The sequence below is a fragment of the Phascolarctos cinereus genome, unplaced genomic scaffold, assembly GCF_003287225.1.
Source record: "Phascolarctos cinereus isolate Bilbo 61053 unplaced genomic scaffold, phaCin_HiC Scaffold_1;HRSCAF=81, whole genome shotgun sequence".
In the NCBI taxonomy this organism is placed as follows: Eukaryota; Metazoa; Chordata; class Mammalia; order Diprotodontia; family Phascolarctidae; genus Phascolarctos; species Phascolarctos cinereus.
Genome location: NW_027555514.1, coordinates 249165974 through 249187890, shown reverse-complemented (window position 1 = coordinate 249187890; position 21917 = coordinate 249165974). Strand labels below are relative to the sequence as shown.

The following is a 21917-nucleotide window of genomic DNA, read 5'->3' as shown; positions in this document are numbered from 1 at the left end:
CATCACTCCATTATCTTTGCCCCTCCAAAAAAATCTCTGAAATGGGGTTATGAAGAATTGGACATGATTGAAATTACTGAAAAAATAGACCCCCAAATGTTTGTTCTAACCATGCAACAACCATTTATGAACATTCCTCCCGTAGCCTATCATGTCTAAGGCACTGTCCTAGGTGCTGGAGATATAGAGATGTAATGAAAAACAGTTGCTGCTCTCAAGGCACTTACATTCTAATATGGATAAAGGAATGTTGAGTCAATGACTTGCTCAAAGTCATGTGACTAGAAAGGACCAAAGCTAGAATTGGACTTATATTCATTGCACTTTCTACTGTATCATGGGCCAAAGCTAAGTATTTCTCGTATTTTTTATACCTTTATCCCTTTTTAGAGAACCTCATCATTTACTGAAAGTAAGTATAAATTTAAGAAGTTGGCTAAGAGCGCATTGGTATTCTTTCACTTCTTCATGTCAATCCTCCACATGAGAAATGGTAATGCCTCTATTTTCCTACCACAGATATTCTCAAAGTGAGATTTAGAAATGTTGGGGTGGGGTATGGATGTTGGATCTCAAAATCACTTCAGAGAATCTGTGATATCAAAACCATTTTATCATAAAACTAAAAGATTTTAATTCCTAATATCATATATATAGATAGATATAATCTACATACGCAGAATCTCTTTGGGGAATTCTCAATTTTTAAGAGTATGAACGAGTCATGACCAGGTCATTAGACTGTTATAACTAGACCTCTCTTTGGAGAGGCAGCATAACTTAGTGGAGTAACAGCTGATTTTGGATTCAAGAAAACCTGGGTTCAAGTCCTTCTTCTGAGAAATGTTGCATTATCCTTGGCAAGTTACTTAGTCTGTCATTGTTCTAGGTAACTCTGCATTCTAGAAATTTCGGAGAAGGCATGGTAGCCCCCGTTCTCATGACTTCTCCACCTATATTTGGAGGATCTATATGTTGTGTCTACAAACTATATCTATAACCTGATTTCCCACAATTTTCCAACATTCATCCTTTGCTTCAGCTAAACGGTATTCTTAAAATCTTAAATACAAAGATAGTGTGATTTGTAGTGAGTCTTAATGATACTGGCCCTGGTGTCATAGCTATATGATCCTAGTCAAGTCACTTAACCTTGCTGTGCCCTTAGTTTTTGTATTTGTAAACTGAGGAGCTGTAATAATTATTCTATCAATCCCACAAAGTTGTTAAAAAGGAAACACTTTTAAAAACTTAAGTTTGTATGTACAAATTCCTTGTTAATATTATTATCATTCTTTCCCAATTTAAAAAAAATTCTGAGTTCCTCAAATGCTGTAGCCATTTAATCACTCAAAAATATTATATGCCTACTATGTGTAGAGCATTGTGCTCGGTACAGAGAATGTGAGGATAAAAATTAAATAATTCCTGCAGGCAATAGCTACCTTTCTATTGGGGAAACCACATGTAAACATACAAGTAAATATATGCACAAAGTAAATATAATTCAGTTATTGAGGGGCAGGGAGATACACCTAGCTAATAGAGTCAGGAAAGGCCTAATATAGTATGTGACCCATGAGGAGAGCTTTCCTAAATGGTTGGAATTCTAAGAGGTGAAGCAGAGGTGGAACTACATTCCAGCATGGAGAGATAGCATGTACAAAGCCCCCCAAAAAAGGAGATGGAATGTCACATCACAGGACTGGTTCATGAAAGGGACTGATGTGCAATAAGTCTGGAATGGGAGGCTGGAGTCAGGTTGTGAAGAGATTAAAGTAGTAAATAGAAGAGGTTCTTTTTTAATCTTAGAGGCATTAGGGAGCCACTGGACCCTTTTGAACAAGAAAGTGATGAAGTAAGTCCTGTGCTTTAGGAAAATCATCTTAGCAACTGGTGAAGGATGGATTGGACTACAGATAGATGGGTTTTGAGGCAAGGAGACCAGTTAGAACCATTTCTCTCTACCGTGGTAAATTTTACTCATTTTTTTTATAAGCATTGGTACAGTAACTTCTTCAGGTGTTCATACTCTCTGTCTCTCTCTCTCTCTCTCTCTCTCTCTCTCTCTCTCTCTCTCTCTTGAGAGAGAGAGAGAGAGAGAGAGAAGGATTTTTAAAAAGTTTTATTGAAAGAGGTTATTTCATTTTTATTAGTTTCAAAAATTACCTGGGGAATACAAATACTGTACCTGGTAAACAGATATCATGGATTCTCTGGAGGGTGGATGTTGTTAAGTGTAAGGGTTGAATCTCTACAACTTATGCCCAACTAAAGCAGTAACTTACCTCCTCTTGGCTAATCCATCCCTTTCCCTAAACCTAGGTTTGAAACTATGGCCATTCATTTGCAAACTGTATAACTAGGACAAATTAGTTTTCTGAGCCTCATTTCCCTCATTTGTAAACTGAGCTCAGAGTTTCAGGGGAATCAGACACTTGGCATGCACTCCCATGTGTGACCTGACCCAGATTAAAATAGAATTGGGCAATATTTGCAAAAGAAATAAAATGCAGTAAGGTAGAGATGACAACACATTTAAAAATTAATATGTGGTTTGTTGGGATCCTTATGTATGATTTAGTGGCCCCCCATTTCTATTTAAGTTTGACATCACTAGAGTAGATGATCTCTAACTTTTCCTCCAGTTTTAAATCTTACAAACTCATGAACCTGAGATTATACCTTTTGCTAGGAACTGTGGTTTCTCTGTGGTTACCAGGGAAATGCCTGGGAAGAAGCGGGCTTGGTACTGTCAAGTGTATTTCAGGCATGGTTTTGTGAGTCCCTTGGGGGGATGGAGTCACAGGCAGGTATCAGAGTTACCTTTGCCTCAAGCTGCCTGTGTTCAAAATGTGGGCTTTGAGACTTAGGTAACTATTGGTGGCATTCAAAGATAATATTTATGTAATGTTTAATTAGAAACAGTAATGACTAAACAGTTATTCAGTTGTGTGGTGCTATAAATGTCAGGAAAATGGCAGAGATCTTATTTTACTGATGTGTAAGGATACCAGATTTGTAGCTATGTACATATCTATGTGTGTACATACATACATACACATATATATGTGTGTATGTGTACACATATGTGCATATACACACATAACCTTAGTCTTAGAAATGTATGACTTTTATAGTTAATTATAGAAATCTATTTTGTATGACAAGATTCAATAAGAATGAGAAGAAATATGAGAAGGATATAGCTGCAGCTGCAAATTTATAATTAATAATAGCCTGCATTTATATAACATTATAAGGCTTGTTAAGCACTTTGTATATGCCATGTCATTTATTCCTTACAACATCACTGTGAGGAAAGAGATGTTACTGTCACAATTTTACCAGATGAGGAAAGGGAAGCAGAGAGTAGTTAAGTGACTTAGCTATGGACATAGAAATAATAAAGCACCTATAGTTTGATTGAACTCTTTTTGTCTCCAAATCTAACACTACCCTTGTACCAACAAGCTGCCCAAGTGAATGAAGAGAGCTAAATCTTAGATATCACTGAAATGTGTTCTTGGCTATGGAAAAGAGCCTCTGATATGAGTTTTGTTTTTCCATAGACCAACACACCCAAGATAAGTGAAGGGATCATTTTGCAAATGATACTACTAAACTCCTCTTCTTTGGGATATTATATTTGATTCAGAGGGATTTTTATTTTTATTTAAATTTATTTATTAAATTAAATTTTAAAAATATTTTAATTTATGATGAAGTTTAATTACTTGAAGTCAGTCTGGGCAGATGACTAAAGGAGAAAGTGACAGTGGGTTTTTGTTCATAGACACGCATTTTTCCAATGAATGAAACTGGTTTGGCTGGCACACCTTGATTCCTTAATGCTAATGCCTTCTCACTGAGATTGCTTTTCATTCTCCCCTGTATATATCATGTATGTACATAGTTGTTTGCATTTTATCTCCCTCTAGATTGTGAGCTCTTCAAGGGCAGGGACAATGGTTGTGTATTTGTTTGATCTTTTCTTTGTATCCTCAGCATTTAGCATAGTGCCTGTAACACAGTAAATACTTAAATGCTTGTTGACTGACTATAGATGAATTTTTCCTTGATAGAGTTTCCATACCATATTGCTGTAGCCTACTAAGCAGTTTTTAAGATGAAACACAATGCCCATTCTTTCTTGCCTCCACACAAATATTCTTATATTTAATGCAATATAATTACATGTAGTTAATGTAATGTAATTACATGTAATATAATTATTAGGCTTATTCACTATTTTTATTATTATTATTATTATTATTATTATTATTATTAACTAGCATTTATGACAGTTTTAAGATTTTTGAAGTGCTTTACTTACGTTATCTCATTTGATCAGTACAAGGTTCATGGCACATGGTAAACACTACATAAATGCTTGTTCATTGACTGACTGCTGCTACTTGCTCCCCCCTGAACCACACAGACCAAGTTTTTAGGTGCCTAGGAGTTGGGAGTAGGATGGGAATCAAAAATGAAATAGTAAGAATTGGGACCTGACTTGCACAAAGAATAATGGTCTGCTGATGATTTTATCTCTGGTTTTTGTTCCAATTCTTATGCTTATCTCACTGTCCCTATCACAATCTTCTTTTCTAATTTTCTCATCCCTCTACATCTGCGATGAACTCAAGTGCTGAGGACAGAAGGGGATTCTTCCAGAAAACTGTCCAGGCCTTTAGCAGAGTAGAGAGACTGAGCCTGCGTCCCTACTCTAGAAAAAAATAAAATAAAAGTTAGTTGTCAATATATTCTGCCTTTTATCTGTCTCCTTCCTTCCTTCCTTCCTTCCTTCCTTCCTTCCTTCCTTCCTTCCTTCCTTCCTTCCTTCCTTCCTTCCTTCCTTCCTTCCTTCCTTCCTTCCTTCCCTCCTTCCCCTGCTTTGCCTTTCTCTTACTGTCTTTCCTTGTGTTTCCTTCCTCCCGTTTCCCCTCCCATTCCTTCTTTCTTGTGTGTTGGCCATCATTTTTCACTCATTTACTTGTTTATGTAGGTTAAAGAAAAGAACTTCCAAGGTGACAAGGTCTAAATTCAACAGACTCTTCACTTTAGCATAAATGTTTCTTCCCTTCCTGACATACTATATATAGAAGGGATAGCTACATAGAGTTGATCAAAGGAAAAGGAGCAAATGCAGATTCCCATGAACATTATGTTAAACTCCGCCATACAATCTTAGCCAACCATGCTATTATGTCTTTTGACCAATGTATAATCAGACTGAGTTGCTTAACATGTTAGATATTATGGAGTTGTGCAAATAGCAGGATCTTCAGTCTCTAAGAGCTTATGTTTTGAAATGTTTCCTTACAGGTGGAATAATAGTGGATATAATTCTAGACTTAAAGGGCAGAAAGACTTGAATTATAATTCTGCCTCAGTGATTTTTTAGTTGTGTATCCATTGCCATGTCATTTAAGCTCTCTCCACCTCTGTTTTCTCATCTGTAAAATCATGTAATAATGTAGCAATGTAATAAAAATGTAATAATAGCCCCAAACCTTAAAGAGTTGTTTTGAGGATCAAATGACATTACAAATGCAAAATGTCTTCTGAAACTTATGTACTATACATTAGCTACTAGTGTTATTGTTATCATTACTCAGAGATATATACTATTTATATTGGGAAAGCCTTTTGACCAAACACATTTTTTAAATTTTTCTTTTAAAACAAATTTTGTTGTTTAAATAAATTATTTTTATAAGGAAATGTTCTTTTGTAAAAATAATTTCATAAGTCATTTTTTAAAAAGTCATTTAAAATGTATTTCTTAAGTGTCTCATGATCACAAGACACTGTTGGGTTCAAGGATGAGAGAAAAGTAATACAGAGTTGAATAAGACATGCTTTCTGACCTTAAGAAATTTAAAATTATTTAAGGGAGAAAGGTAGGTACACATCCATATTACAATGTGGAAGATATAAAGTACATAAGAGAGGTTAAATAAGGGTTCATAAAAGACGACAACATTTGATTAGACTGGGAAATAACTAAAAAGAGTTTACCTTTTTGCTTTTACCTCCATAATGAAAACTATTAAAATTCGGAACATCTTATCTTATTTTAAAGTCAGTTATATCACCCAATTTTCTTTAGCTAATATTCTTCCTTCATATTGAAAGTCAAGCAAATGGAAGAATGTCAGAACTTCTTTCCCATTTGTAATCATCCTCTTAGCATATATCATTTCGGAAATGATCAGTGTTCTTTATTTTTTTTAAGTTGCACCATCTCTCTGGATTATTAAACATTTTAATGAGAAATGTAATGAAAATTGCTCATCCTTTGTATACTTTCTGCATATCCCTGCTTTGTCCAGCCTACTTTTATGTTTTTATGTTGTGGAGAGAAATCTCAACACATTTACTGATGCAATGAAACTTTCAAGCAAATAATAATCAGTAGGTTTGGAACAGTTTTCCTGTTCTGAATAGTCTTTTACAATCAACGCCTCTCTCCTTTTTCAGGATATCGAATCCCTGGCTGGTTCTAAGGGGGCCGATCCACCGGTAAGTGCAACTTTCTATCCAACACATTAGTCTTAATTACTACTGAGTGAAACGATGTGTACCACAGCCTTTCAGATATGATAATTAGTTGCATTCCATTTGCCATGGATATGTGATTTTGACGGGTGATATAATTGTGAAGAAGGAAAGAACTAGAAACAACTTTGAGATTAAATTTTAGTCTTCTAAAATGGCAGTCTTTCAAAGTTGAGATTTATTTCCATTTCTAGTTTGTGTTACTTAAATAACACTAAAAAAAACCTTTTCATCACACATGGAAATATTGTCATGTCTTTGGAATGAATAAAATGTGGTTTTCTCTTCAGTCTAATATGATGCAATAAGGTTGGGAGATTGTTGCTCCAGAAATGAATGGAACAGATCTCAGTTGAGATGAGTTTTATGGATACCTGGAAGTGATATAGTATCAACAATGGTGTGGCTTGTTTTTTATTTATAAACTTTGGGAAGCTTCTAGAAAATGGCAGAACTTGTTTCAAATTAGATCTCTTAATGCCTTTAAGTTAATGGTCCAGCACATTTTAGTTTCCTCAGTGGTCATGTCTACTTTCAGAGAACATTTATTAAGGCAATGCAACATGGAAAAAATTCTTTCAAATGATCCTTTGTGACAAAGTTAGAAGGATAAAACTGACTACAAGATGCACACGTGTTATAATGTGATTGTATCTGCGAGCCATATTACATAAAGAACTGCTAGGGCAATCTTGTAATTTTACAGTCATCACTCATATATACCAAGATCTCAAGCTTCTATCTATCTGGAGTGCTATTCTTTTTACAAGTTCCTCCAAGATGTTCCAGAATACCATTCCAAAGAGGGGAGGGTAAATGGATTTTCCACTTTGGTTTTCTTTCCATATTTGATTTGATTTATGTGGGAAGTATTTTGCTTGCTAATTTTTGATGTAGGCAAATACTTTTGTTGATTTTCTCAGACTTGATCAATCAACAATGCTAGCAGATGATCCTGGGAAATGCATGTGAGGCTACTAAGACCATTGAGGGCCACATATTTTCCTAGATCATTGATTGAAAATATTTATTATATAGTTATATCCAAGGGCAACTTAACTAAGAGATATAATTGGTGGCTTTCAGTATGGTGTGATTTCAAGGCCACCAATCAAAGCTTTTTGACCCAGAGAATATCTCCACCACATGGTTGATGGGAATTTACTAAATGCTTACTGTATGTCATGCATTATGTTAAGCATTGGGAATATGAAGGAAGGTCAAAATACTGTCCCTGCCCGAAAGAGTTCACATTTTAAAAGGAAATATAAACATAAAAATAACTAGGTACATATAAGGTGTATAAAGAGTAGATAGCACGTAATCTGAAAGGGTAAGGCATTAATAGTTGGTTGGGGGTAGGAACTTGGAAAGTCCTCCTGGAGCATTTGGGTGTAGAGCTGAGTCTTGAAGGAAACCAGGTAAACTGAGAATCATGGGTAAGAGGGAGAGTATCCCTAGAACAAGTGATAGCCAGTGCAAAGAGAAACAGGAGATTAGGTGTCATCTCCTGGAACAACAAGCAGTCTAGAGGGGTTAGTACTACCTGGAGGTGAAAGAAGGCTGGAAAGGAAGGCAGGGCACTGGTTGTAAAGAGCTTTATGTATCAGAGGACTTTGATCTTGGAGTAGTACCCTGGAATTTAATAAGTAGGAGCATGACAAGGTAAGAAAATCATTTCAGCAGCTGAATGTAGGATGGATTGGAGTGGGAATGGACATGACACAGAGCAATTAGAAGGCTGTTGCAATACTTCACAAAGGTGGTGATGAGGACCTGAACTAGCTTGGTGTCTATATGAACAGAGAGAAGGGGGCATTTATGAGAGATTTGTCAACGTAGAAATGCCAAGATTTGACAATGGATTGGATTTATGGGCTGAGCTAGAAGCAGGAATTAAAGATGACACCAAGATTGAGAGAGTCTCTGTGACTGTGAGCATGATGGTGTCCTTACTGGCTATAGGAAAATTGGAAAGAGAGAACGTTCAGGGGGAGAATGATGCTGAGTTTGGTTTTGGACTTGGTGAATTTTGGATACCTAGAGGACATCCAACTGTAAAAGTGTATAAGGCAAGTGACGATGTGTGGGACACTAGTTGGGGAGAAAAGCAAGGATTGGATAGGTAGATCTGGGAATTACGTTGATGGGGATAATCATTAAAAACATGAAAATAGATGAGGTCTACAAGAGAGAATGAAAAATGAAGAGGACCAGGATAGAGTAGGAAGATAGTCACAGTTAGTAGGGGTGACGTATATGAAGATCCAGAGAATAGATGGACAAACTGTCAGGTATGGAGGAGGAGAAAAAGGAGAGAGCTGTACCATGAAAACCCTGAGGGCAGGAAATAACCAGAAGAAGGAGGTGATCAATAGTATCAAATGCTAAAGAGATGGGAAAAAATGATTAGCATTGATTTATTGAATTTAAGCATTGAGAGATCATTGATGACTTTGTACAGTTCAATGACAAGATCAGAGGCAAGATTACAGAGGTTTAAGAAGACAGAAGAGGTTGACTGTTATGATACACACCCGTTGTTCCTGCTACTGAAGGAGGCTGAGGCAGGCAGGTCATTAAATCTTTGGAGTTTGAGCTGCAAGTGACTAAAGCCAACTTAGGATCCACACTAAAAGCAGTGTGGTGGCCTCCAAGAAGGGCACACTGACCCAGATTGGAAACAGAGCAGGTTAAAGCTCTTGTGACAATTAGCAATTGGGCAGGACCCATGACTTGGGTGTACTTGGAGGGAGAGAGGGAAAATAAATGGAGATGGATAGGTTCCAGGACTTTAGTTGAAAATTAGAGATTCATTTTTTTAATTTATCCCTGGAAAAAGGTGAAACATTAAACTTTCTAAATTTTCCTTTTACAATTTCATACGGTGTCTTAAGTGGAAGTAAGTTGAGTATAAATCCTGGAATGTATTCAATCTTTGTATGGATGAACTACTTTATGTTCAATTGGAATGGTGTATATACTTATCATTTACATGTTGCCTCCCCCCAATAGGATGTAAACTTATTGATAGTAGCTACTGTTCCTTTTTTGTCTTTGCGTCCTCAGCAGTAAGTACATTCCCTGTCATATGGTTAGTGCTTAATAAATGCAATTTGATTGATCAATTTGGCAAATATTAACTCAGTATTTATTGCATGCAGTCCCTTGTGCCCCCTCTAGATCTTTACCTTCATGTCTCCTTCTTCTTTTTCCACCCACCTCCACCATTAAAGTCTTTTCTCTGAAAAAAAAATATAATGAACTAATTTACATTATGATTGATAGCATTATAAATTATATATATTTATTGTTAATTATATATGCATATAATTATAATTTACAATAAGGTAAAAATAATAAAAGTTAACATGGAGAGCACACCTAATACTTACCAAATATTTGCTGAAGGAAGTCCTATAGATTCTGCAGATCTTTCAATTCAGTAAGGACTTATAAAGTGCCTATTATGTGCTGGGCACCAGGGACACAGAAAAAGGAGTCTATATCCTTAAAGAATTTGGCCCTTCATCCTTGGACTGCAATGGAGCTACTTTGGTAAGAGAAAAATGCTTTATATTTATCCTGTCTGCTCTGAACTTTTAAAGTGTTCTTTTAGAACTAAATGGTTTCATTCAATTTCTGTCCTATGCTCCCTACTTCTTTTAACTATGGAGTTTGATATGAGGTTTCAAGAGACCTTCTGTCTCTCCAAAGAAAGTACCTTCCATTGAAAATAAAAACAGAAATTGTTATTAAATGATACATGAATGCAATCAATGTGAAGGTATTACATTTTGTTCCTTGTCTTTAAGAACATTTTTCTGCTAGATTAGCCATTCATTTTTTTTTCAGGTCTGAGATCCTTGGTCTTCATGGCAGTGTTAAAGCCCACTACCCAAAGCACTTGATTATGGCATTTTAATCAGAATGAAATTCAAGGTCCTGTAATTATACATTCATTGACCAGAGCACATAAAAGTCCTGAATTCTGAATAGACTCTTGTGAAGATGCATAGTCATGGAACAGTTCCTCTACCAAGATAATGGGAATCTATTTAAATAGACATGTTTAAGTGACTAAGGTATAAATGAAATTGCAGATTTTACTGCAGGAGTACCCAAATGGTTCCTTGGGAGCCACAGTAGAAAAGAAAAGGAGGGGAAGCTTAGGTGGCACAGTGGATAGAGCACCGGCCTTGGAATCAGGAGGACCCAAGTTCAAATTTGACCTCAGATCAAACACTTGACATTTACTAGCTGTGTGACCCTAGGTAAGTCACTTAACCCCATTTACCTAAAAAAAAAAATTCAAAAAAAATAGAAAAGAAAAAGAATTGTAAGAACCAAGTTCTCATCATTTGAAATTATAAAATGCATGCAGTTGCTTTTTAATTTGGAAATTTCAGTGGAAAATGACTTTCATTCCTCCGTTGTAAATGTAGTTCCTACTAGTGAATTCTGAATGACTCCTGGATTTGTTTCTGTGACTTACACTGAGGTTAGGGGCTTTAAGATGGTTTTTTCACCTTTTTTAAATAAAAGATCTATTCCTATTTGAGGTTCAGTGGCATAAGTGAGACATAAATGAAAAAGAATTTTATCTATGATATTAAGCAAAAATTAAAACAATTTAAATATTTAAATACATGAAATGAAGAAGAAAACAATTTCTTGGTTGTAACTAGAAATTTGTAAGGGCAGTGAATGAAAATGAAAGATTTTCTGGACTGTGTTAAGACACTCTAACTTTTTGGTGATCATGGGGGTGGGAGAACACCTAAAGAAAAAGTATTCTCATGTACTTTAAAGTTTTTTTTCTTTAAAAAAACACTATGGATTTTTTTCATTCCTTTCATTCATGAAGCTTGAACAAAAGGATAACATCAGTTCTGTGTGCCATTGGCATTCATGTCTTGTTAACGTCTCAGAGGGAGGTACTAAGCATTTTTTGTGGACTCCTGGTGGAGGATATACAGGAAGACCCAAATAAGTATCATATCAGATGAAGATGGATATATGGGTTCTAATTGCTACTGTTGGAGGGAGTCCTAGAATTCCAGGGTTGGGAGGGGATCTCTGTGGCCAAGTATTTCAAGCTACACCTGAACATAATGCCCTCTGTAATATGCCTAACCTTTACATGTAAACCTCCTAGTGAAGGGAAATCATGGAACAGCTGATTTTTACTTTGGGAAAGTCCTGGTAATTAGTTAGTTTTTGCTTACATGTAGCCCAAATTATTGTCTCTCCATCTTACCTCATTTACCTGTTCACGTGATAATAAGAACATGGAACTTGTTGATGTATTTGATGGCAATATCCTGTAGTTAATTTATAAAATAGTCCTTTTTGGTATCTCATGGCCATGCTGTGGTGGTTAGGGCTTTTAATCCTCACAAGATTAAAAACTAGAAAACCTGAGAGGTTGATCCATGTTGGTAAAGAAAGAGGCTGATTTTTCTTCAATTTCCGTACCCCTGTATCAGCTGTACCATATAGAAATAAGAAGTGGAAAGCATATATCATATTTTTAAAAATATTTAAATTATACTTTGATATACCAAGTGACTTTTGAGTTGAGTGACATAAGAACTTTCTCCAGTGGTCAGTAAAGATCACATTTTAATTATAAACAGAATTAAAACAATCATTTGAAAGCTCCATTTTCTTCATAAAACCAGATGTTCCATCTACCTAATTTTCCCTGTGATTATAATCAGGTTTTCCTCCAAGACACTTGGTGACCTAAAAGAATAACACCCTTTTCAAAGCTGTAGGTAAATGAAGGCACACAAAAATTGTGGGAAGGAATTTACAAGTGTTCATGAATTTGGGCATTTTCTTAATGTCAGAGCCTGTTCCAATCCATGAAACATTTATTTTAAGCCTTTTTCCAAAGGCATTTGTTTCTCTGTCAGATTACCAAAAGCAGCTCTGACACTGGGCTGAATGACATCTAGGAATCATACTGAGGGGGCAAGACAGATTAGTTTTTTCTAGGGATAAAGTTTGAGTTCAAAAGTAGCCCTCAAATGGAGAATTTAGTCCTGGGGGGAGTGAGGAATAGCAGAGAAGGGGGAATGGCAGAATATTTAACTAAATACGATTTACACAGTCTGTGGGAACAAGGGATGCAGTCAGTGAGGGTAAGAAGAATAGCTTTTTAAAAAAAATATTTATTAATTTATTTTGATTAATCAACAATCACTTCCATATGCTTTTAAGTTTAAAATTTTTCTCCCCTTTCCTCCCCACCTCCCTCCCCAAGATGGCGCACAATCTCATATAGGCTATACATTTACATTCCTATTAAACATATTTTCACATTAGTGATGTTGTAAGTAAAAATCAAAAACAGTAGGAGGAACCATCAGAAAGAGGAAACAAAACTCAACAGAAGAGGAGAAAAAAAATAGCAATTCAACTTCCATAGTTCTTTCTTTGAATGTGGACAGCACTTTTCATCACGAGGCCTCTGGAGATGTCCCAGATCCTTGCATTGCTAGAAAGGGTCAAGTCTATCAATGTTAGTCACTGCACAACATGGCTGTCCTGTGCACAATGTTCTCTTGGTTCTGCTCACCACACCCAGCACCAGACCACACAAGTCCTTCCGGGCCTTTGTGAAGTCAACCTGTTCATCATTTCCCACAACACAACAGTATTCCATTACATTCACATACCACAACTTGCTCAGCCACTTCCCCAACTGATGGGCATCCTCTCAATTTCCAATTCTTTGCCATGACAAAAAGAGCTGCCATGAACATTTTTGTACATGTGGGTCCCCTTCCCAGTCACATGATCTCCCTGGGATACAGCCCCAGAAGTGTTATTTCTGGGTCAAAGGGCACGCACACCTTTATAGCTTTTGGGCATAGTTCCAAACTGCTCTCCAGAATGGCTGGATCATCCCACAACTCCACCAACAATGCTTTAGTGCTCCAATTTTCCCACATCTTCTCCAACATTTATCATTTTCCTTCTTTGTCATGTTGGCCAATCTGATAGGTGTGATGTGGTACCTCAGAGTTGTTTTGATTTGCACCTCTCTCATCAATAGTGATTTAGAGCATTTTTTATATGACCACAGATGGCTTTAATTTCTTCATCTCAAAGAATAGCTTTTTGATGAAAGCCCAGGCAGGTGGCTGGTATCAGGAAGAACTAGCAGCAGCTACAGGGACCCAGTCGTGAGGAGACTGGACTTGAAGGGTGGGTCCAATTCATGTAGGTGACAGAGGTGTGAGACCAGAAATCGCATTATTAAAGAGCTAGTGTTAAGCCCAGGGACTTAATCATTGTGGATCTGGAGGACATGCCAGGAATTTAAGCATGAACAAATGCTTGAACAAAAAGCTCTGATTCTGCTAAAGAGTGTTGTCACAGGATGCAAGAATTATATCGTGATAGAGGGAAACAGTGACATACATCTATCATGCTGGCCATGGATTCAAGACTTGGGTCAAGTCCTGATTCTTATGCCATATGGTGTAATGATGTGGAAGTCTTTTATCTTTTCAACATCCAGGAACATCACTGAGACTGTAAATTGCATATGATTTAGCAATATGAATAGGTAGAGAGTTTCCAATATGAAGGGAGTTTCCCTTAATGATATTCTCACAGGTCTGATGGGAAAGTCTAGAAAGGACATAGTCTATTCTTCAAAGATCTGGGTCAAAAGACCTGATAGGATTGTTATTTCTAGATTCCACTAATAAACTGTCATTGACAAAGTTCCTTATCATTTGAACCTCCATACCCTTACCTGTAATATTCAGGTAATCATTCCACTATTCACTTTATAGGCATTATAAAGTATTGTTATCTTTATGACACAAAATATAATTTTTGAATGATGTAATATCCCTCTTTTTATCGGGAAGGAAAAATAGAAAATATTCAGTCAAAGTGAAAAAATAGACAGGGAGTCAAACAAAGCAGTATGCTGGTTCCTGGTTGCAGAATCCAAGTGATTGCTAGGGTGGGTAGTGATCTTCTGCCATCTTTAATGAACCCAGATCAGTGCCAGAGCTTTAGGTTAGCTGCAAGTAGCCCCTGCTTTGAAGGGGACAGAATTTAAAATCCAGAGGCAGAATTTAAAATGGAGGATTCATAGATTTAGTGCTGGAAAGGACCTTAGAGGCCCCATAATCCAAACCTCTCATTTTATAGCTGATGAAACTGAGGCCCAGAGAGGTTCAATCACTTAACCAAAGTCACACAGCTGGTAAATGGCAGAGGAATTATTTCTAATTTCTCTCTCTGACTCAAAATGTAGCAAACCCCATTAATTCAAAGCAAAACACCCTAACTGTTGATAAGCTTTTTTCATACCTTTACGACTTAGGGGACAAAAATTTAAAAATAAATAAATGAAGAAAAACACAAAATATAAAATGGTATTTGTAATATACATTCTGAATATATAGGACACATAAAGGAATATGTGTGTGTGTGTGTGTGTGTGTGTATACACACATATATATGCATATATATATATTATATATATGTATATAAAGTAATATATAAATTCCTCTATAAAATATGGGGAACCTTTGATATTCAAAGATTTGGTTATACAACAGGCTAAATTATATCCCTCATTATAAAAAGTGCTACAAGGAGAGATTTTTTTAATGGAAGAGCAACTGATACCTTGTTCCCAGGCAGCAGGTCTGAGAATCTTTTGAAGCCAGTGAGAACAAGAGTTCGGGGTAGACTGAACCTCACTAAATAAATAAAATTCACTTGATAATGTGGCGGTCACATATAGTAAGCATTTAATTAATATTTTATCTCTGTCAATGTAAGACATTCTTAGAAGAACACAGGCTGGGGAAGATAGTTCTCATTTAATAGAAATGCATCAAAATATTCTTGTAAGTCAAAATTGTAATTCTTTGCTATAAACCTTAAAAACACAGACATCTAAGCATGATGCTTAATAACACTACTGATATCCTTTAAAACTGTGTCCTTGTTCTCTGCCAGATTTCTTAGCAGAAGATTAAAAAGCCATAAACAGTTTTTGCAAGAGGATGAAATGAGATTACAAATCAATATGGCCTAAGGCACACTGCTTATACCTTCAGACCAGTCAACCTCTGAGACAGAGGTTGTAGGGGAACTGCGTCTGATTGTATCTATGTCCATCAAGAAAGAGGAGCATTAAGAGCTATAAATTGTCCCCTGAGTACTACTTTGGTTGCATCCAAGAAATTTTGAGATGTTGTCTCATTGTTGTCACTATCTTTAATGAAATAATTGATTGTTTCTATGATTTGTTCTTTGACCTACTCATTTGTTAGGATTAGATTATTTAGTTTCCAATTAACTTTTAATGTATGCTTCAGTGGCCCTCTGTTAAATGTAATTATTATTGCATTATGGTCTAATAAGGATGCATTTAATATTTCTGCTTTTCTGCATTTGGTTATCAGGTTTTAAATGTCCCAATACATGGTCAGTTTTTTTGGTGAAAGTTTCATGTATAGTTGAGAAAAAGGTATGCTCCTTTCTATTCCCACTCAGTTTTCTCCAGAGGTCTATCATATTTAACTCTTCTAAGATTCTAGTCATCATCTTGACTTTTTTCTTATTTATTTTATGGGTAGATAGATTTAGCTCTGACAGGTGAAAGCTGAGGTCCTCCAATAGTATAGTATTACTATCTGTTAATTACATATTATATATCATATATATGATATATGTAATTATATATTAACTATAATATTTTTACTATCTATTTTCTCCTTTATTTAACTTTTCCTTTAACAATTTGGATACTATGCAATTTGATGCATATATATATTTAGTATTACTATTACTTCATTGTGGTTACTTTAACAAGATACAGTTTCCCTACTTAACCCTTTTTGTTAGATCTCTATGCTTTTGCTTTGTCTGAGATCCTGAATGCTACCCATGACTTTTTAATTTTAGCTGAAGCAATACAGATTGTACTCTAGTCACTTATTTTAACTCTTTCTGTGTATATCTCTGTTTCAAGTGTGTTTCTTGTTAACATATTGTTGAATTCTGGTTTTCAATACATTCAGCTGTCCTCTTCTGTTTTATGAGCAAGTCCATCCCATTCCCGTTCACAGTTATCTCTTAATGTGTACAGCAATAAAAGAGAGAGAGCAGATCAATGAACTAGACACACAACTTAAATAAAAAAACAACTAGCAAAATTATGAATTAAAAATCCCCAATTAAACATCAAAATGGAAATGCTGAAAATCAAAGGAGAGGTCACTGAAATTAAAAGTGAGAAAACGAAAGAACTAGTAAGTGAAGCTAGCAGCTGGTTTTATGTAAACAATAAAATAGATAAACCTTTGGTTAATTTGATATAAAAAAACATATTACTAGTATCCAAAATGAAAAGGGTGAATGCACCATCAATGAAGATGATATTAAAGCAATTATTAGAAGTTATTTTGACCAATTATATGCTAATAAATTTGACAATCTAAGTAAAATGGATGAATATTTACAAAAATATAAATTACCCAGTTTAGCAAAAGAGGAAATAGAATACTTAAAGCTTTCTAATGGAATACTTAAAGCTAGAATACTTAAAGCTAAAGAAATTTTGAACAAGGCTGCAGTGAACTCCTTGAGAAAAAATCCCCAAGACCAGATGGAATCGCAAGTAGATTCTACCAAATATTTAAGGAACAATTAAACAGAATATTATATGAACTCTGAAAAAATAGGTAAAGAAGGAGTCCTACCAACTTTCCTTTCTCACAGAAATATGGTTTTGATACTTAAACTGGGGGGATCAAAAACAGAGAAAGAAAACTATAGACCATTTCTCTTAATGAGTATTCATGCAAATTTTTTAAATAAAATACTAACAAGGAGATAAAAGCAATATATTACCAAGATAGTATACCATGACCAGTTGGGATTTATACTGGGGATGAAGGGCTGGTTTAATATTATCAAAACTATCAACATAATTGACCATATCAATAAAAGACAACAAAAATCACATGCTTATCTTAATAGATGCAGAAAAATTATATTTTGGATAAAATATAATCATTCCTGTTAAAAGCATAAGAAAGCATAGAAATCAGTGGCACCTTAAAAGGATGACTAGTACCAACTATGAAAAACCAAAAGCAAGCATTAATTGTTATAGGGATAAACTTGAAGTCTTTCCAGTGAGATCAGGAGTGAAACAAGGATGTCCATTATCATTACTGTTACTTGGTGTTGTATCAGAACTGCTAGCTATAACAATGCAAGGGGGGGAAAATGATGGAGTAAGACCAACGAGGAAACAAAACTATTAATCTTTGCAGATGATATTATGCTATACTAAGAAAACCCTAGGGAATTAACTAAAAACTTATTTGAAATAATTAACAACTTCAGCAAAATTATAAGATATAAAACAAACCCGCATAAGTCACCAGCTTTTCTATATACTACCAACAAAGTCCAGCAGGAAGAGATAGAAAAAGAAATTCCATTTAAAATAAGTGCAGACAATATAAAATACTTGAGAGTCTATCTACCAAGACAAACCCAGGGATAATATGAACACAATTACAAAACATTTTTCACACAAATTTTTCCAAATAATTGGATAAATATTAATTGCTTATGATTAGGCAGAGCCAGCATAATAAAAATGACATTTCTACATAAATTAACTTACTTATTTAGTAGCATACCAATCAAAATATCAAAGAATTGTTTTATCAATCTAGAAAAAAATAGTAACAGAATTCATCCAGAAGAACAAAAGACCAAGAATATCAAGGGAATCAAAGGGGAAAAAAAGTCAGGAAAAACGGACTAGCAGTTCCAGATTCCAAACTACACTACAAAGCAGTAATCATCAAACCAGTCTGATCCTGGCTAAGAAATAGAGTGGTGGGTCAGTGGAATAAATTAGGTACACAATACACAGTGATAAATGGCCGTAGTAATCTATTGTTTGACAAACCTAAAGATCCAAGCTTTTGGCATAAGAAATCACCATTTGACAAAAATTACTGGGAAAACTGAAAAATAGTTCAGCAGAAACTATACAGACCAACATGTCATACCATATACCAAAATAAAATCAAAATGGCTAAATGATTTAGACAAAAAATGGTGATGTCCTAAGTAAATTAAGAGAGGATGGAAAAAGGTACCTTTCAGATCTAAAGATAATGGTAGAGTGTATGAACAAATGAGATAAGGAGGACCATGGGAGATAAAATTGGTAATTTTGATTACATGAAATTATAAAGCTTTTGTACAAACAAAACTAATGCAGCCAAAATTAGAAGGAAAACAAACTGGGAAAAAATTATGGCAACTTTCTCTGACAAAGCCCTCCTTTCTCAAATATATAGGAAGCTGAGCCAAATTTATAAAAAATAATTACTATCCTCCCACTGATAAATGGTCAAAGAATATGAACAGGCAGTTTTCAGAAGAAATCAAAGCTATTAATAGTCACTATTAAGAGTGATTAGAGAAATGCAAAGTAAAACAACTCTGAGATACCACACTGAACATATAAAATTGGCTAACCTGACAGAAAAAGAAAATGCCAAATGCTGGAGGGGATATGGAAAATACAGACACATTCTTTGCTGGTGAAGTTGGGAACCAGTCCAGTCATTCTGAAGAATAACTCAGAACTACATCTAAAAGGCTATAAAACTGCATGTCCTTTTGACCAGCAATACTACTAAGTTTGTATCACAAAGAAGCCAAAGAACAGGTAAAAAGGACTTATTTACACAAAATTATTTGTAGCAGCCCTTTTTTTGTGGTGGCAAAGAATTGGAAATCAAGGGGATTCCCAACAATTGGTGAATGACAGAACAAGTTGTGGAGTATGATTGTGCTAAAATACTATTGAGCTATAAGAAATGATGAGCGGGGTGGTTTCAGACCAAAACAAAACAAAACTTAGGAAGACTTATCTAAATTTATGCAATGTGAAATGAGCAGAACCAGGAGAACATTGTATAGAACATCAGCAACATTTTAAGGATAAGCAAATATGAAAGACTTGGCTACTCTGATCAAGACAATGACCAAGACAATTCCAAAGGACCCACGATGATAGATACTATTCACGTCCAGAGAGAGAACTGATGAACTCATTAGTTTTAATGCTGAGTGAAGCATATTTTTCTACTTTCCTTATTTGTATAGTTTTATTTTATTTGTGTTTTCTTTGACAACATGACTAATGTGGAAGTATGTTTTGCAGGACTTCACATGTGTAATTGAGGTCAAATTGTGTGCCTTCTCAAAGAGGGGGAAGGAGAAAAGAGAGTGAGACAATTTGAAACTGATTTTTTTAAATGAGTGTTAAATATTTTTACATGTGATTGGGAACTATTTAATGAAATAAAAATAATATCTTTTTTTATAAAAAGAAAAGAAATACAGAGCATCATCTAGTTATCAAAAAGGGGAAGAAAATTTGAAGGAGAGAATGGAAGAACAACAGAAAAGAAAACTATGAAAAGAAAGCAGTAATATTGTAGGCATCTTTCCTATATCCTTCCCAATGTTTCTAGGCTAGTTTTTGGTGTCGTGACTCCTTATATCCTGATGTTTGGAGTGAAAAGCACCCCTCCTACATTTCTATTTTATCATCCAGTTATTTCTCGTTGATGCCAATTTTATCTAAAATTGAATATTCAATAATTTCTCCAACTTTTGAATGATGAAATCATCATTAATTCAAAAGTTGGCATGATTATCTGCTCTGTTTTGGAAAGGGAGGGAACTCCAATAGAACTCTGTCCAATTGAAGTAAATCTCTTATAGTGCCTGTATCTTGTTCCCATGAATGTTTTAGGGTATCTTTTCCAAGTTCAACAGCTATTTTCTTTATTCCTGTTTGGTTTATATTCCATTTTTATAATAGTTATCATTTTTTTATTTCTATCTCTATTAATCTTCATCCAAATATTATTAACTCCTGTTAATCCTCCCCAGTTTTCCATTCTCTGTGAGTGCTTAGTATTCTGCTCTAGAAGAAGGAAGAGGGGAAAAAACTTATCCCACTGCCATGTTCCATTAACCATCCAGTCTTCATTTCTTCCTCAGATCACTTTTTCATCCTTACTTCAACCTTAAATAAGAGCTCCAATTCTTGCTCTCTTTTCTTCACTTTCCCCTATCCACCGGTCTACTAGTCTAGACCCCAGTTTTGTCATTACGTAATTGATTCTTCTGGCTCTTCTCCTCTGAAGCTTTGGGTGCTGCTAAAAGACATTTTCCCCCATGACTATGGTTGGGAACCACTATCATTGATTTGGACCCAGGGCTATATCTACGTCCATTTTTTGGCAAGTAGGAAGATAGGAGATGGAATCTCTGCTTGCTCTGCTGAATCAGCATTTAGAATGGGTGTTTTCCTGGCATTCAAAGCTTGAAGGCAGAGTGCAATTTTGTATAGAAACATTATTACAAACAATTGTGGTTACTTTCTGTGAAACAAATGGTATTCAGTTTTGTCCACAGCAGTGCTGGTCAAGGAATTTAACTACTCTTTTTGAACATTGATTTTATATCAAAATATGTCCTGACACTCATCTTTCAAATAAGCATTTGTAGCAAAGCCCTTTTGTAATTTTGATATGGCCCATGTAGTGTATCTTCCTCATTCTCATTTGGATGAAGTTTATAATTTACATATAATCTTTATTCCCCAAATACTATTTTTATACTACTATAATAATTGTATTTTTCTTTTGTTCTGTAATATTTTACTTGGCTACATACTTAAAAGATAAATAGAGTTCAAATTTGAGATGACAATTTTTTCTAAAATGTGACAACTTTTATGTTGTATTATGTTGTAGAAGAATCATCTTATGGGGTGGCACATGAGAAAATAATAGATGAAAATACATTAAATCAAAACTTTATTGCAATTTTAAAAGCATTGCAATGATTTCCATAATAGCAGCATTAAATCTACAAAATTACCATGGAAAATGTTATAAGTTCACTTTACTGTTGCGAATAACAAAAATGTGGGCTTTAAAAATCTTTACTTGCCCTTCCAAGAAAAATTTTAAATGTATTTTAAACTATTGTTTTAAAATTGCTCTTCATTCCTCCCTCCTTCCCCTCTTTCTTTCTATTTTCTTCCTCCTCCTCTTGCCCTGCCTCCTTTTCCTTCTTCTTTGCCTCCTCTTCTTTGATCTCATTGTGCCCCTCTCTCCTGGTTTCCCTCACCTTCTTACTCCTACACTATTTTCTCTCCTTTCTTCCCTAGTCCCTCCCTTTCTCCTTCCCCTCTTTCTCCTCCTCTTTCTCTCTGTCATTTCATTGGTATAACTACCTCCTGGTGAGGAAAT

General features: G+C 35.2%; 1 protein-coding gene across 9 annotated transcripts in view; it reads left to right on the top strand.

Annotated features, from left to right (window-relative positions):
* The window catches only part of PPFIA2 (PPFI scaffold protein A2), a 670503-nt gene that overhangs the window by 129993 nt on the left and 518593 nt on the right, over nt 1–21917 (top strand). For all 9 annotated transcript variants that reach the window (XM_078146464.1, XM_078146473.1, XM_078146471.1 and 6 more), the window contains exon 3: nt 6487–6528. In XM_078146464.1, the coding sequence (XP_078002590.1) occupies nt 6487–6528 (42 nt within the window). The remainder of the gene's footprint in view (nt 1–6486; nt 6529–21917) is intronic.